Here is a 15,098-nt window from a genome sequence, read left to right as displayed (position 1 = left end):
TCTTCAGTTTGCAAAATGGATTTCATTTCAACCTATAGAGGCTTGAGCTGCACCTCTGACTGCAGATTTCTGCTGACTTAATAGTTGGCAAGACCCTGGCCACATAGGCTTTACTCAGGTGCAACCCTTCCCCACTTCTTGCTATTTCATTTGAATCCGATGTTGGCAAGTTCCTTGAAAAAATGAGAATAAATACTAAATAGTTGTTGAGTCACACTTCACAAAGCAATGGTTTAATCTCTTTTCAAATATGCGGTTTGGTTACTCTCCAGCCTAGAGTTTCTAATTGTTAATCTAGGTAGGGATGGGAACTTCTCGGGGCCCTGCTGAAAAGATCATGTTAAGTAAGCCAGCAGTGGTGTTCACACAGCTTATCTAATATCCTTCTCTACAGTGAAAATGCATTTCCCAGCAGAGGAAAATGATAGATTATTTTAAGAGATATGTTTCTAACTGGCTGCACTTAGTGTTTCAGGTATTGAAAAAAATCTAGACTTTTCCATTTTGAGAATGTTTTAAATCTAGCCAGTGAAGGAGAGAGTTGATTAATTTTCTGGGCAATTTAATTTACCTAGAAAAAGTCAGTGAGGAAAATTATTTCCTCTGACTCATTCCTCTGACCTATTTCCTAAAAGGATATTACCTGGGAAAATTTACTTTAATAGTTTTTTGTTTTCTATCCTTTGTATTGACGTGGCTTTAGAACACTTTGCTATAGAATGCTTCCTGTCTGCTGTCTTCCAGATGGCCATCCAGGGGCCTGGATGTCAGGGGGACTTTGACACGACTGCCATATTTGTGCCCTCTGCATCCCTTTCTTGGGGCAGAGGTGAAGCTGTGGTTATAACATTGTTAATATGTTTGTTTGAAGCATAGTACAAAACACTGAAAACCCAGAGATAAAACCTTTTTAAACAATTTGAACAGGTTTACCCCTTCCCCTCTTCTCTTTCCATGTCTCCTATTAATCATGCCATTTTTCACTGGAGCTAGATATTTGCAGCCCATGGTCCAATCTGAGAGTGGGGAAAGGTGTAGTAAACTGGTATTCTTACCAGGAAGAAAAATCACTGCTAGCCATCACAGTAGGCAAACCACAACACCTCAGTCACTTCAAACAGCTGAGGGATATTTTTCACCCAAGCAAAGTTTGATGAAGGTCAGGAAGCCCCTTCCGTCCTGTAATTAATTATGCCATCTGGAACAAGGTGGCTGAGGCAGGAGAAGGGAGAAATGGAGGTGACGCAGTTTCCTAATTTCCTGAGCCTGTAAGTGACAGGTGTCTCCCCCATTGGTTGGAACTAGTCACGTGGCCCCACTTAACTGCAGGGGAGACTGGGAAATGAGGGAAGTGCATGGATAGTTAACACCACTTTTCTACCACCATTAACCCTGGTTTCACTAAAAGTCCCTGTACACTTTAATTCCCGTGTATACAGCACTCCTAACTCCTCCCCAAGGGGCTCTAGGTGACAGGCACTAGGCATGCCATCAATTCCAGGTGTGGTTCCCTTTGGTCTGGAGACCCATAAATAGAGTAGTTTTATTTGTGTCCCCTGCCCCACCAGGTAGTGGCAAGAACAAGGGAAGTAGGATGAAAATAAAAACATTCCCCTTTGGAAAGAAAGAATGAGGGACTCATTGTAATCATCATTCTGTAGCAATTTTGAAGTGCCTCTGGGCTACGGCGACGCCTGTTGACCCAGGACAGTCCTGATCTACATCTCTTGATTGGCGGTGTTGTTAATTGTGCTCCTTTGACTCTCCAGAGCACACTGGCCTGGAGAGTAAATCACAGGATTACCTGTGCAGACTCATGAAAGTCCCAACAGTGGGGTCTGCAAGGGATTCACTGATGCGGTCAAGACTCTGCTCTTGGGGCAGAGCTGAACCTGTGGTTATAACATCTATACCCATTTGTCCTCATTGTCTCTGCCTCCCCCCTTTGGGAGTGTTTCCTTGTGTATTTCCCTCTTCAAATGAAGAGGCAGCACTGGAGTATGCCCTCCTTAGGGGTGGTGCAGCGTTCCCAGCCACTCCCTACTGGGAGGTTGGGGGCCCTGGAGTTTTTTAAGTCTCATAGTATTTTGGTTTATTTGATTCTGTGTTTCTCTTAGAAACTGAACAGGCTTTTGATCTTCTTGTTTACGGTTAACTCTAAATATCAATAACAGTGTTTTGCTTATTTTTTGTTTTTGTTTAGTTTTGTTTTTGGTTTGTTTGTTTGATTATAGATACAGTTCTTGGATCTGCCCCATTTCTTTTCTCTGTTTCCCTCATGTACCTTTGTCTCAACTTTGTCAGTTATATTCAGGCAGTAAATGAGCAGCTACTAAGAGAATTTCATTCAAGAGATTTTACTGGGCCTTTGTATCTCAAAGGCTTTTGAAATTTCATACTCTTTGGGATCTAACTGCAGTAGGATTTTCCCAAACAATAGTTTCTGGACTTTATTTTCAAGGCGCTTAATTGTAGCTGCCTTGCTACCAACAAATCCCAAACTCTAAGCAGTGTGACATAACAATGGCTTGTTTCTCATTCATGTAAAGACCAATGCAGGCAGCACAGCCCACCTCCTGATGCACATGGTTCCTAGGTTGCTGTAGCAGGGAGGCACATGGGCTTTGATTGGTTCAACCCCAAAGTGACATATGTCGCCTCCAACTCATAGCCCACTGGCCTGAACTAGTCTCATGGCCCCAACCTAACTGCAGGGGAGACCAGGAATTGTCTTATTTGTGAGAAGTACTGTCTCTGCCACAGAAGGAAGCATCTTGCTTGGTTCACAGAGGAAAACATTTCGACTTGAACCTATTCTTAATTTCTAGGTCTAGCACCGACTCCCAGACCTTGTACAGAAGGTGAATTTAAGTGTAGCAATGGACATTGCATTTCACAACACCTGGTGTGTGATGATGTCGATGACTGTGGGGACCATTTTGATGAAACCGGATGCAGTAAGTGAATGGTTATTTTTATACTGTGTTGCCATAACTCCCGTTAACCTAATAAAGCGTGCAATAACAGAAAGTAGACAATAACCATGTTTCTTTTGAATATACACGTTATGCTTTGAATTGCAGTCAAGTCCATAGCTCCCTGTTATTGAACATTTATCCTGTACCAGACATTGTGCTAAACATTACACTGCTAATCCCTTGCTTTTCTTTTCCCTTTCTCCTTCGCTTCCTCCCCCTTTTCTTTGAAACAGGATTACTGAGGAGTTTCGGCCACATATTTTCTTTTTAAAACATATTTTAAAATCAGGAATGAAAGACGTTAACATTTTTCTAGGCAATTGAGGTATAAAGAAAAGAGTTTAACCTCAGGTTGCAAATATTATTTTTATGATTATAGAGATAGATTGACTCACTTTCTCTGAGTGGTAGTTCTTATTTCTTCTTCATAAAATAAAAATAGAGTGTTTACTTCATAGAGTATAATATACCTGGGATGGGGAATATCTGTTGAATTATGAATTAAAATGGTGATTATTTTCAAATGAAATAAGTTACAGGAAGGACTTTCTTTACATTTGAGGATGAATCTCATAATGATTATATGGTTTCTGCTCTTGGTAATGACTCTTGCTTCACAAGAGTAACTGATTCAAGGGAGCACTTGGTCCAGAAATTTTTACCTCCTGGAATTCCCTAATCACATTATAGATTTTAGAGCTGGGAGGAGATTACAGAGCCTAATGATGTATTTGAGGCTCAGAGAGGTTATGTGACTGGCTCAAGGCTATTCATGTTAATAAAAGTAGGTCACATTTATTGAGCAATGTAGAGGAGCCATCACTACCAACCTTACAGAAATTAAGAGGTAATAGAGAAATAATTTATGAGAAACTTTATGCCAGCACATTAGACAACTTAGGTGAAAGGGACAAATTCTTATACACAAAAAGCTGCAACTGCTTCAAGAAGAACTAGAAAATCTGAACAGAGTTATTTAGCAATGTGGTGTTGTTAAGAGCTCAGACAAGACCTTTATGGTAATGCTTTCATGTATACAGTTTTGAAGTATGAAATCCAAGAGCAGCATTCCATTGAATGTCATTGTTCTTTATTTTGTGTTATTTTTCTTTTTTGAAACTCAATGCTTTTAGTCTATTCAAACATATGTACTCATAGTCATTGTACTCCATGGGACCCTGAGAAGTGGCTAAGTTCACTTCATTGCCTACTGTAGAAGACAGTTATAAATCTGTTTTTATTTAAAGGAATTGAGCCAGGAGATTCCTGTGTCTGTGTCTTTTATTTATGTGTGTGTGTATATACATGCATATCACATATATAATAGATGTATGTACTATTTATATTTATATAATTATTTACATACATAATCCGTATATATATATATATATATATATATATATATATATATATATATAGATTGATAGATAGATAGATAGATAGTGGAGAGGAGTAAAGATAGTTGTAAAGAGACCATGGCTTTGTGATTCTGTCCAGAACTGGATGCTTTGAGGATGAGCCTGGAAGTGCTGAGTATAATGGGGAAATTGCCTCAAGGATCTAGCATTACATGTATTTGTACAAATGATAATTCAGGCCATTACCAGATAATGCTATACAGAGGTCTCTGATCCTCTGTATAGCATTATCTGGTCATCTCAAGATGTCCTATAATTGACTCTCCGTAGGTGTTCCTCTGATATACCCTTGTCCTGTTCATTTGTGGCTAATCTGCTTTATTCCTTCCAATTGTAATGCTGGAATTTTCTTTTTCAGATACAGGAGAAGAAAGATCATGTGCCGAAAATCTGTGTGAACACAACTGTACCCAGTTAATTGGAGGAGGATTCATCTGCTCTTGTAGACCTGGGTTCAAGGCCAGTAGTTTGAACAGAAACTCCTGTGAAGGTAGAGTATATTTTCCCCAATTCCTATTAGAAGAACCTTGTACTTTTTAGGTTCCCTTTTATTAAACATGGTTTAATTCCCTTAATGGGGCTAAATTTATGGGTCTAGTTCATTAAAATACTCAAGGATTTTAAATTGCTTTTTTTCTCCCCATGTGATCTTACCTAGCAGAGCACTGAGCAATAGCTCATCTTCAGTAATGTCTATAAAATTCATGCAGTTAATGAAAACCTGAGTGATGATGGCTAATTAATGTATCGGTGTGTAAGATCACATTTTCTTACTTTCTTCAAACAGCTCATATTTATTACACACTTCCTTATGTCAGATGTAAATGAGTTCCATGGAATGCAGTCCTAAGGTAACTTATCAAGATAGTAAAAATCAAGTATGGTTTTAGGTATCTTTGATCATTTGAATGGACTCTTTCTATCTCAGAATGTGCCACTTTCAGATGATTGGAATAGTTCTTTTGGGGGCTGAGTTGAAGAACTCAACCGAAAATGCCAAAGCAATGACTCCCCTTCCAAACGCCAATAGCATAACAGCTGCTTGCCAAGAGGGAAAGTCTTGTTCTGTTCCTGTACAGGGTAGTCAGATAGCTTCAGAACGTTAGGTTCGATAATAGTCCATACCTCAGAGAGTCTTTTTGGAAGATTAAATGAGGACAAAACATGAAAAGCATGTGAAACAGTATCTGAAACTTGGCCAGCATTCCACAGATGTTATCATTGCTTATTTTCATCTGCACTCTTCTCATTTTCATGGTGTGTGAATGTGGATTTAAACAAAAGCAAGGTCTCTAAGCAGTGGGTGGGAGCAGATGTTGCATACTTGGTTTTATTTTGCCTACAGACATCAACGAATGTGAGCAATTTGGGGTTTGCCCCCAGAACTGCCATAATACTAAAGGAAGTTATGAGTGTACCTGTGCCGAAGGCTTCAGGTCTATGAGTGAGCACTATGGAGAACGGTGTGCAGCTGAAGGTATGATGGGTTTATACCAGGGTTGATCCACTTTTGGAGAAATCAGTGCAGATGATACAATCCCAGGAAATAAGTCTGAGTCTTATTTTCAGTAATTCACCAGCTACTTCTAACACTCACCCACCCTCTTCTCTCTTCTCCCCTGTCAGATAAAAACAATAAGTACACCCCCTCACCCCCAACAAATACATAGGAGTTAGAACAAGAGCCAGGTGTTACTTATTGTTCTGGATCTAGCCTCTTGTCCACCTGGATAAAAACTTCCAAAAGTGGACAAGAAGGCATTCTCATCATGGCTCAGTGGAAATGAATCTGACTTGCATCCATGAGAATACATGTTCGATCCCTGGCCTCGCTCAGTGGGTTAAGGATCTGGTGTTGCTGTAGCTGTGGTGTAGGCTGGCAGCTGTAGCTCTGATTAGACTTATGGCCTGGGAACCTACATTTGCCACAGGTGCAGCCCTAAAAAAGCAAAAAAAAAAAAGTGGACAAGATGACAATCTTTGGACAATTCACACAATGAAATCTTGCCTGTAGGATGGTTGTCAACAAAACTCCCACTTCACTGATCAGGGTTTGAGGCCGAGTAATCCACAATGGGTCACAAAAAATATTCCATTCAGTGGGTCATACTCATTTGGGGCAAAGCAGGGACATTCTTTTGGCAAGTTTTTTTTTCATGGACTACTGATCACAAACAGAAAGAGTCTGGCTCATACTTCAAACATTAGCTCTGCAGTTTAGGCCAGTATCTGAGAATCAGGCCTGAGTGAAAACAGTAAAAATACTAGATAATAATAACAAAAGAGAAAGTCAGAAGTTTTACAGTCCAAATTTCCAGAGGTTTGATTTAATTCAGCATACTCAGTTAAGGGGTCTAACTAAGGCTTTATGATTGTACATATTTGAATTTAAAGTTTGTAATTGAGTTTGAAGACTTGATTTAAAAAGGAGCATTGTATTTTTGCAAATTAAGGGTAAAATGGCCAATTTCTTCATACAAATAGGCTTTTAAAGCACACATTAGACTAATATACCTAAATATTTTACCCTCCAAAGATTTGTGACATGGAAGGAAAACTAGGGTAAAGACATTTGAAGAGTTGGTGTGGTAATTAAACAGAAAATTAAAACTAAAGAGTTGACTGAACTAAGTTAGAATATTTCCATAAAATATAATGTCAAGATCAAGGAAATATGTAAAATAAACTTTCAAACATTCCTTAAATTGGATTCAATTGACATTAGGCAAGTATATTAAAATAAAATACTTCTAGACAATGCATCTTGGAGTGAGTCACCAAGTTACTTAAAGTAAAAAAAAAAAAAATTTAAATCAAGGACAAGTTGTTTTGTGTCATTAGCTAGAAGCTAAATTGGGTCATGGAGCTGATTACCTGCTAAAAGAATCACTGAAATCTGTCAGCAAAGAATAAGGAATGAGGACTTCCAGGAAAACTTTTAGTAAGACTCTCTACATGCCATATTTCTTCTGTGAGACTATGTCTGCAGTCAGTGAGCAAAGGAAAAAGAAGAAAGAAAAAAAAAAAACAGTGAAAAAGGAGGTATCTAGGGGTCTCAGTCTTACCTTGCTTTAAACCATTGCCCACCGAAGACAAAGAACTGACAATATCCGAACAGAAATGTTAGCTTTCTACCTGCAGTGTAGAAAGTCCACAGTCACAACCTAGATGGATGATCAGTTCTATTGACTAGCTGAGATAGATTCCTAGGTTTTTGTTTGTGTTTTGTTTTTAGGGGCAGGGCGGATACCTGCTGTTTTTATATCCTGCTCCTATAAACCAAAGAAGAATTCAAACAGATTAAACAGCCGCTCTTTTGTTTACAGGCAACCCGCCTTTGCTGCTCCTGCCTGAAAATGTGCGTGTTCGAAAATACAATCTCTCATCTGAGAAGTTCTCAGATTACCTTGAAGACCAGGAACGTATCCAGGCTCTTGATTATGATTGGGATCCGGAGGGCACAGGCCTCAGTGAGTATCAGCTTTGGCATCTGTCACCCATGTCAGTTGAATACACTGAATTATAAGATGCTGCACTTTGGAGGATTTAGTTTGAATGAGTGAATTTCGTTGCCTGAGTGGAAGAAGGTACTTCTCCCTGCCAGCGTGCTCCAGACAATTCAGCAGGGCCATGTGTTCCAGCCAATGTTTCCCACATCCTCACCTGACCTCCCATCTCCGGGGTCATCTTTTCAGGATCCTCTCCCATCCCTCTGTTTACTATCTCCTTGTCTTTGCTCTTGCCAAGACTGTTCTTCCCGACTCTTGCACCCTTGGAAAATTTCTATTCAAACTTCAAAGACCCAGTTCAGAAGTCACCTCTTCACTGATGTCCTGGCACAGTTCCATGAGAGGCATTTTAACACATGCTTCTACTAAAGCACGTCACAGTGATGCATAGTTCATCCATCCACATATTTTTCTCCCTGCACCTTAAACATGTGCTCTTTTGAAACAGAGACTGAGTTGAATTCATCTCTACATGCCTAGCATCTGACCTGACATCTAGTACAGTGTGTATGGTGGGTGTTTGATGAAGGGAAAATGAATAATACTTACCATGGAGTCTCTCATGACTCTTATGGCATCTGGGAGATGGTAATAGGGCAGGAATATTTGTGTTCTCTCCTGGTCTCCCTCATCTACTAGCTCTATGACCTTAAATAGTGGTGACAATTCTCTGGATTTCCATTTCTTATCTGTAAAATAAGACCAGTCCTCTTGTTCTGCTTGCCTTCCTCTGAGAGTAGTTGTAAAGATAATAGATGTGAAAACTCTTTGCAAACTGTGAAATGTAAGATTTATCGTTGTTGTAGTTTCACACTTAGTTATACAATACAGTAAACTTTTCAAGACTGGTTCATACCTAGGAAAGTATGTGCCTTGAAAGTCACATTTTCCTACGCTTTTTCAAAATGCCTGCTGTTCAATATCCTTGAGTCTATACATAGAATAGGACTTCTCATCTACACAACCCCTTTATTGCCAGTATGGTCTCAAACTCTCAACAGCCTGGCCCATTACCATCTCCCACATGATCGATACATTCTGTTTGGGAAACTAGAACGTGATCCTAATGGGGGTAAATAGACTTGTCAGTATCAATTAAGTTATCAATTGAGTTCCCATTGTGGCTCAGTAGTAACAAACCCAACTAGGATCCATGAGGATGCAGGTTCGATCCCTGGCCTCGCTCAGTGTGATAAGGATCCAGCATTGTCGTGTAAGCTGCAGATGCAGCTTGGATCCCGCATTGCTGTGGCTGTGGTGTAGGCCCCTAGCCTGAGAACTATATGCCATGGGCATGGCCCTAAAAAGATTAAAAAAAACCCACAGAAACCTTCAGTTGACGTGTTTGTAGCTCAAACACTTGAAGTTTGAATTTGATCATATTGGTTTAATTGAATTACTTCTATTATAGGAACACTGAACAGGTAGAGATGTCAATAAGTCAACAGTACTTCAACTGATTAGACCCCAGATGCTCCTTTACCTGATGTTTGTAACATGAAACTGACCTATGTGTCCTGCCTCTGCAGGTGTTGTGTATTACACTGTGCTAGGGCATGGCTCTAAATTTGGTGCCATCAAACGTGCCTACATCCCCAACTTTGAATCTGGCAGCAATAATCCTGTGAAGGAAGTTAACCTGGGTCTGAAATACATAGTACAGCCAGATGGAATAGCAGTGGACTGGGTTGGAAGGTAAGTTTATTTATTTATTTATTGTCTCTTTTTTTTTGCCATTTCTTGGGCCGCTCCCGTGGCATATGGAGGTTCCCAGGCTAGGGGTTGAATCGGAGGTGTAGCCGCCAGCCTACACCACAGCCACAGCAACGCGGGATCCAAGCCACGTCTTCGACTTACACCACAGCTCACGGCAACATCGGATCCTTAACCCACTGAGCAAGGCCAGGGATCGAACCCGGAACCTCATCGTTCCTAGTCAGATTCCTTAACCACTGAACCACAACGGGAACTCCAAGGTAAGTTTATTTAAAAAATTTTTTTTTGCTTTTTAGGGCTGCACCTGCAGCATATGGAGGTTCCCAGGCTAGGGGTCTAATCAGAGCTATAGCTGCGGGCCTATGCCAGTGCCACAGCAATTTGGGATCCGAGCCACGTCTGCAACCTACACCACAGCTCACAGCAACACTGGATCCTTAACCCACTGAGCAAGGCCAGGGATCGAACCCACAACCTCATAGTTCCTAGTCAGCTTCATTTCCACCGTGCCACAATGGGAACTCCAGAAGGTAAGGCTAGCTTCATTCCCCTCCTACCTATTCTATTTTCCTGGTCAGAGCGCCCCGCTACTCACCATGGCACATGAGTTAAACTGGTCCAGATTAAAGGTATACTCAGCTGTGGTGCAGCTGGGTGATGCCTGGGGTTGCTCTAGCCCCAGAAACTACCTCTGCTTATTCAGTGTGTCATATGAACATTATCATTTTCCTATAGTCTATATGTGCCACAAAAATTTTGAGAAAGCACCAAGGTCAAGATTTTATATTAGCTCAAGGAGAGCTGGTAGAATTCTGGATTCCAAAAGGAATTTTCAATTTGGCTGCACTGTTCACTTTTTGAAGAGATGGGACAGCCTTACATTTTCCCAGCAAAGCAATTGAAATGAAACGTTTGTATGATAATTATTTTGAGGAGAAACAATCCATATCTTATTTTCAGCAGGTAATGTTGTCTGCAGGTCTATTTTTGTTTTGTGGATAGGTTCATCTGTGTCATATTTTAGATTCAACATACAAGTGATATCATATTGTATTTGGCTTCCTCTTTCTGATTTACTTCACTTAGTGTGATAATCTGGTCTGCTCTGTTAGACCTTCTACAAGTCCAGGGGCCAGGTCTAGACACTTCGAATGATGCCTAAATAAAATCCTTAATTAAATTTGTCATCAGATCGATGCATGACAGCCAAACTAGGGAGCTAAGAATTAGCTCCTTCCTCAAGGAAGAGCTTTGTGTTGGGATGGCATTTATGGGAAAGTGATTCCTTTAGAATCAGAACTCAAATATTCATAGAATCCCCTATGTCCTTGAAAATGAGCTAATAATGGAAAATGTTTGCTGCTTTCTGGGAGGACGGAGAGTCATTTGCAGTATAAGTTAATCACTTTTTCATGTACTTGTCCGAAAATGTACTTGTCTGAAACTGTTCTCCTGGAACACTTGAGCATCTATCTCCACAGAAGTTCAGTAGGTCTGCCTGGGTCTGCAGGATAACAGGAGACTCATCTCAGCAACTTCTGTCTGGAAACAAGACCTCAGAGAGTCAGGAAGTGGAAACTCTAGACCTCAGTGCTTCTTTCTGAAAAACAGCGAGGCCATGGCAGATCTTTCTTGCTAAGTTTTACCTTCTTCTCAGCTTTAATGAATGAATGAATTTAATAAATGGCTGGAACTCTTTCTGCTATAAGAGGCTGAGACCTGAAGCCTTGCAGGTGGATTAAGCCAGGGCAGGATGGCCTTGCTGAGGTTGTCCCTTTAAATGGCTCTTTCCACTCATCCTTGGAGGTGATGCCAGATTCCTCTTGGCTGAGGATGGGACAGATGCACAGGCTGTCAGAATGATAGGACCAGCTCTGCAGTGCCCTGTGACTTCTTCTTGGAAGCATGTGTCTCAGAATGTCAATTACAGATAACAGATGTAAGGCTCACTGTCATTACCAATCATGGCTGATTCAGCTGCTTTGGCTGAATGACCCCTTCACCCCACACTCCACCACTTGTCACATGTCAAAGATGTCCCCTTGGCTGAAGAGCGAGGGAGGCTGTGCTCTCATCACTGGTGTCTTGCTGGCCAACTGAATGCTCTCATCATCAAACTGAATGCTCTCATCATCAAACCTCTTCCCCAGAGCCAGTCCTGAGTTTTCAGTTGTTTGTCTCTCTCTAAACTCAGGCATATTTACTGGTCAGATGCTAAGACTCAACGGATCGAGGTGGCCGAACTTGATGGAAGGTACAGAAAATGGCTGATTACCACTCTACTGGATCAACCAGCAGCAATAGTTGTGAATCCCAAACAAGGGTAAGTACTTGAAGGAGTCCTTAATGTTCTAGATATTTCCCACTGGATTCTCAAAAAAATTATATCGAATTATTTTTTCTTAATTGTACTGAAATTGTCCTTGGACTTCTTGGAGTGGTACCTATGACATTTCAAGAATTATAATATGCCCTAAAGATCACTTAGGACCAAACTGGCTTCAGAAGATGGACACTGTATAAGGAGAAGGCCTCTGGCCTCATTTTTGCCACAGTCCGTTTGGTTTAAAACCTACACATTCCTCAATAGAATTTAAGGATTGGTCTACACCTGATGATTGCTTTAGACTGCAGACTAGTGGCTGATAGGCTAAATATGGTCTGTATGCTTATTGGATGAACTTCACAGAACTTTAAGTTTGTCTTGGGAAACTTAGTTGCTAACATTGAAATTAAAAAAAATTTTTTTTTTTTTTTTTTGTCTTTTTGTCTTTTTAGGGCTGCACCCACGACATATGGAGGTTTCCAGGCTAGGGGTCAAATCAGAGCTTCAGCTATTGACCTACGCCACAACCACAGCAATGCCAGATCCTTAACCCACTGAGCAAGGCCATGGATTGAACCCGTGTCCTCATGGATACTAGTTGGGTTCGCTACCACTTAGCCACAGTGTGATTAATACATATCCTTGGGCAGGGCTGGCCAGTTTCTGCTGGGAAAGTGTTGCTTTCAGAATGGATAGGTCACAGATGCACAAGCTCTTCTCTTTCCCTCCCCCTCTTGTGTAAAGTATAAAAATAGCATCATTTAGGGCCCAGTCCTCTATGAAATCCAGTTGAGTTTCCCACTAGGTAAGATTCTGCCACGAGGAAACCTTCTGTTACAGGTTGATGTACTGGACTGACTGGGGCAAGAACCCTAAAATTGAGATTGCTTGGATGGATGGGCAGCATCGGAAAGTCCTGGTTCAGGAGGACCTTGGTTGGCCAACTGGCCTTTCTATAGATTATGTGAACAGTGACCGGATCTACTGGAGTGACCTCAAGGAGGATGTCATTGAAACCATTAAACACGATGGAACTGATAGGAAAGTTGTTGTAACTGCAGGTGAGAAACTTCATTTATTAAATAATTAATGTACTTCCTTGTCTCTCTGCTCATTTTCTCAAGAAGGATCCCTAATCTTAAGAGATGGTTTGTGTAGAGCTCCCAGCTGCTGATTTAAGGGCAAGTGAACCTTTTAGCAATAATTAAGTCCGTTTCGTTCTCTTTATAGAATTTCAAAAACTACTCTCAGCAGCAGATGTTTTTTAATTTAAGATCTTTGTTTTTTTCTATTATAGTTGATTTACGATGTTCTGTCAATTTCTGCTCTCAGCAGCAGATAGCAAATAACCAAGTTTCCTGTTAGGTTGCCCTGTAGAGATGGTGATCATGTGTTCCAATGGTGATCCATGTCTAACCACTTCTAGATGCATTAGTTTTTAATGTGCTAGATTGATTGCTTTTTATGTACTACTGGAATCAACTCAGAGATAAGCAACAATCCAGCATTATGAGGATAAGTGGTATATCTTATACTCAAAGAAAAAAATCTCTGCCCTACAGATTGTTTTCTAAAAATAAAATCAGCAACTTGAAATTGAGTGAGCTCCTATAACCAGAGTCAGCCTGGAGGCATTAATCTACTTTAATTTCTGTCACCTTGATCCAACACAGCACACTTTCACGGTCATGTGTACAGAGAGTCTTGCCTGAATGTTGCTGGAATTTTAAGGCATTGCATTAGGGGTTGATCGAAGCAGTTTGACTTCTGAACGTAGAAGTGGGGCTAGGGTCTCTTCTTCATAATAACCTTGTTTGGTTTTGCCTTTCCCCTGTTGGTAAACAGCAATGAACCCTTACAGTCTGGACATCTTTGAGAGCCAGTTATACTGGATATCTAAGGATAAGGGAGAAATATGGGTCCAAGACAAGTTTGAACGAGACCGGAAAGAGAAATTGCTGATAGTGAACCCATGGCTCACTCAAGTTCGAATCTTCCATCAACGGAGATATAATCAGTCAGGTAGTTACCAACCTTATTTCAAATTAATAGCTACACATATATTAATTCTTTGGAAAATGGTAGTGGATAATAATAGGCTAATCTTTTGGTGTCTTGGAAGGTGAGTGTGTGTGAGTGTGTGTCTGTGTGACCAAAGGAAGTTAAAGCTGGAAGTCAAATGAAATAATGCCCACCACGAGCAGACATGAATTAAAATACTATAGTCTGGGAGTTTCCGTCATGACTCAGTGGTTAATGAATCCGACTGGGAGCCATGAGGTTGCGGGTTCGATCCCTGGCCTTGCTCAGTGGGTTAAGGATCTGGCGTTGCCATGAGCTGTTGCAGAAGTGGCTCAGATCTGGTGTTGCTGTGGCTGTGGTGCAGGCCGGCAGCCACAGCTCAGATTAGATCCCTAGCCTGGGAACCTCCATATACTGTGGGAGTGGCCCTAGAAAAGGCAAAAAAAGATTTAAAAAAATGCTATAGTTGTTGCTTGGAGCTATGTCTATATACTTTTAGGCCATAATCCAATAGGCATCAGACTCCTTGCTAAATGTGGGTTGGGTTGACAAGTCTCATAAGTCTTCCCTACTCTTGTGAGGTCAGGCTAGTCAGGCTGTGTGAGCTGCATGAGCCTTAGCTTAAAGCTTCAAGGATGCATTTCTGCATCCGCCCATCTTTCTCATTTTCTTAGCTCTGGGTCCTGCTTCCTCAGGTTACATCCCTGTGTTCGTTCTTCGCCATCGTGCGGAGTAATGTGAAAGGGAAAGGACAGTTTTGAAGAGAGGAAAGGAAACAGCCTTTTACTAAGTTCTCTATGTCAGAATCTCCCTTCAGCATTCACCCAGACATCTGCTACTCCAATTCGTCTTCTCCAAAACTTACAAAGAGGTTTTATTCTCATCTCACAAATAAGGAAACTGAGGAGAGGAAGGGGTTAGCAAGTCACTCAACCAAGGAATGAGTTTTAAACTCAGAAACTCAGTTCCTTTCAATCCAAAGCTCAGCGTCTTTCTGTTCTGGTCCAGTTATCAGTTTACCTAGTTCCAGATTGAATTCTATGGCTGTGGGGTCCTTGACAAGTCACCTCCCTTCCAATCCCTGTATGTGAAACCAGTGTGGATGAGGTCCCCTTGAGTTCTCTGATTC

The 15,098-nt window shown here is 41.0% G+C and overlaps 1 protein-coding gene across 1 annotated transcript in view; it reads left to right on the top strand.

Moving 5' to 3' along the window:
• LRP2 (LDL receptor related protein 2) overlaps positions 1–15,098 on the top strand; it is a 189,306-nt gene that overhangs the window by 161,221 nt on the left and 12,987 nt on the right. Inside the window, 8 exon segments of the mRNA XM_021076311.1 lie at positions 2,829–2,957; positions 4,755–4,886; positions 5,742–5,873; positions 7,723–7,866; positions 9,435–9,600; positions 11,816–11,944; positions 12,788–13,008; positions 13,793–13,969. Of these exon segments, the coding sequence (XP_020931970.1) occupies positions 2,829–2,957; positions 4,755–4,886; positions 5,742–5,873; positions 7,723–7,866; positions 9,435–9,600; positions 11,816–11,944; positions 12,788–13,008; positions 13,793–13,969 (1,230 nt within the window).

Source organism: Sus scrofa, chromosome 15 (assembly GCF_000003025.6).
Source record: "Sus scrofa isolate TJ Tabasco breed Duroc chromosome 15, Sscrofa11.1, whole genome shotgun sequence".
NCBI lineage: Eukaryota > Metazoa > Chordata > Mammalia > Artiodactyla > Suidae > Sus > Sus scrofa.
This window is presented reverse-complemented; position numbering and strand designations above follow the sequence as displayed.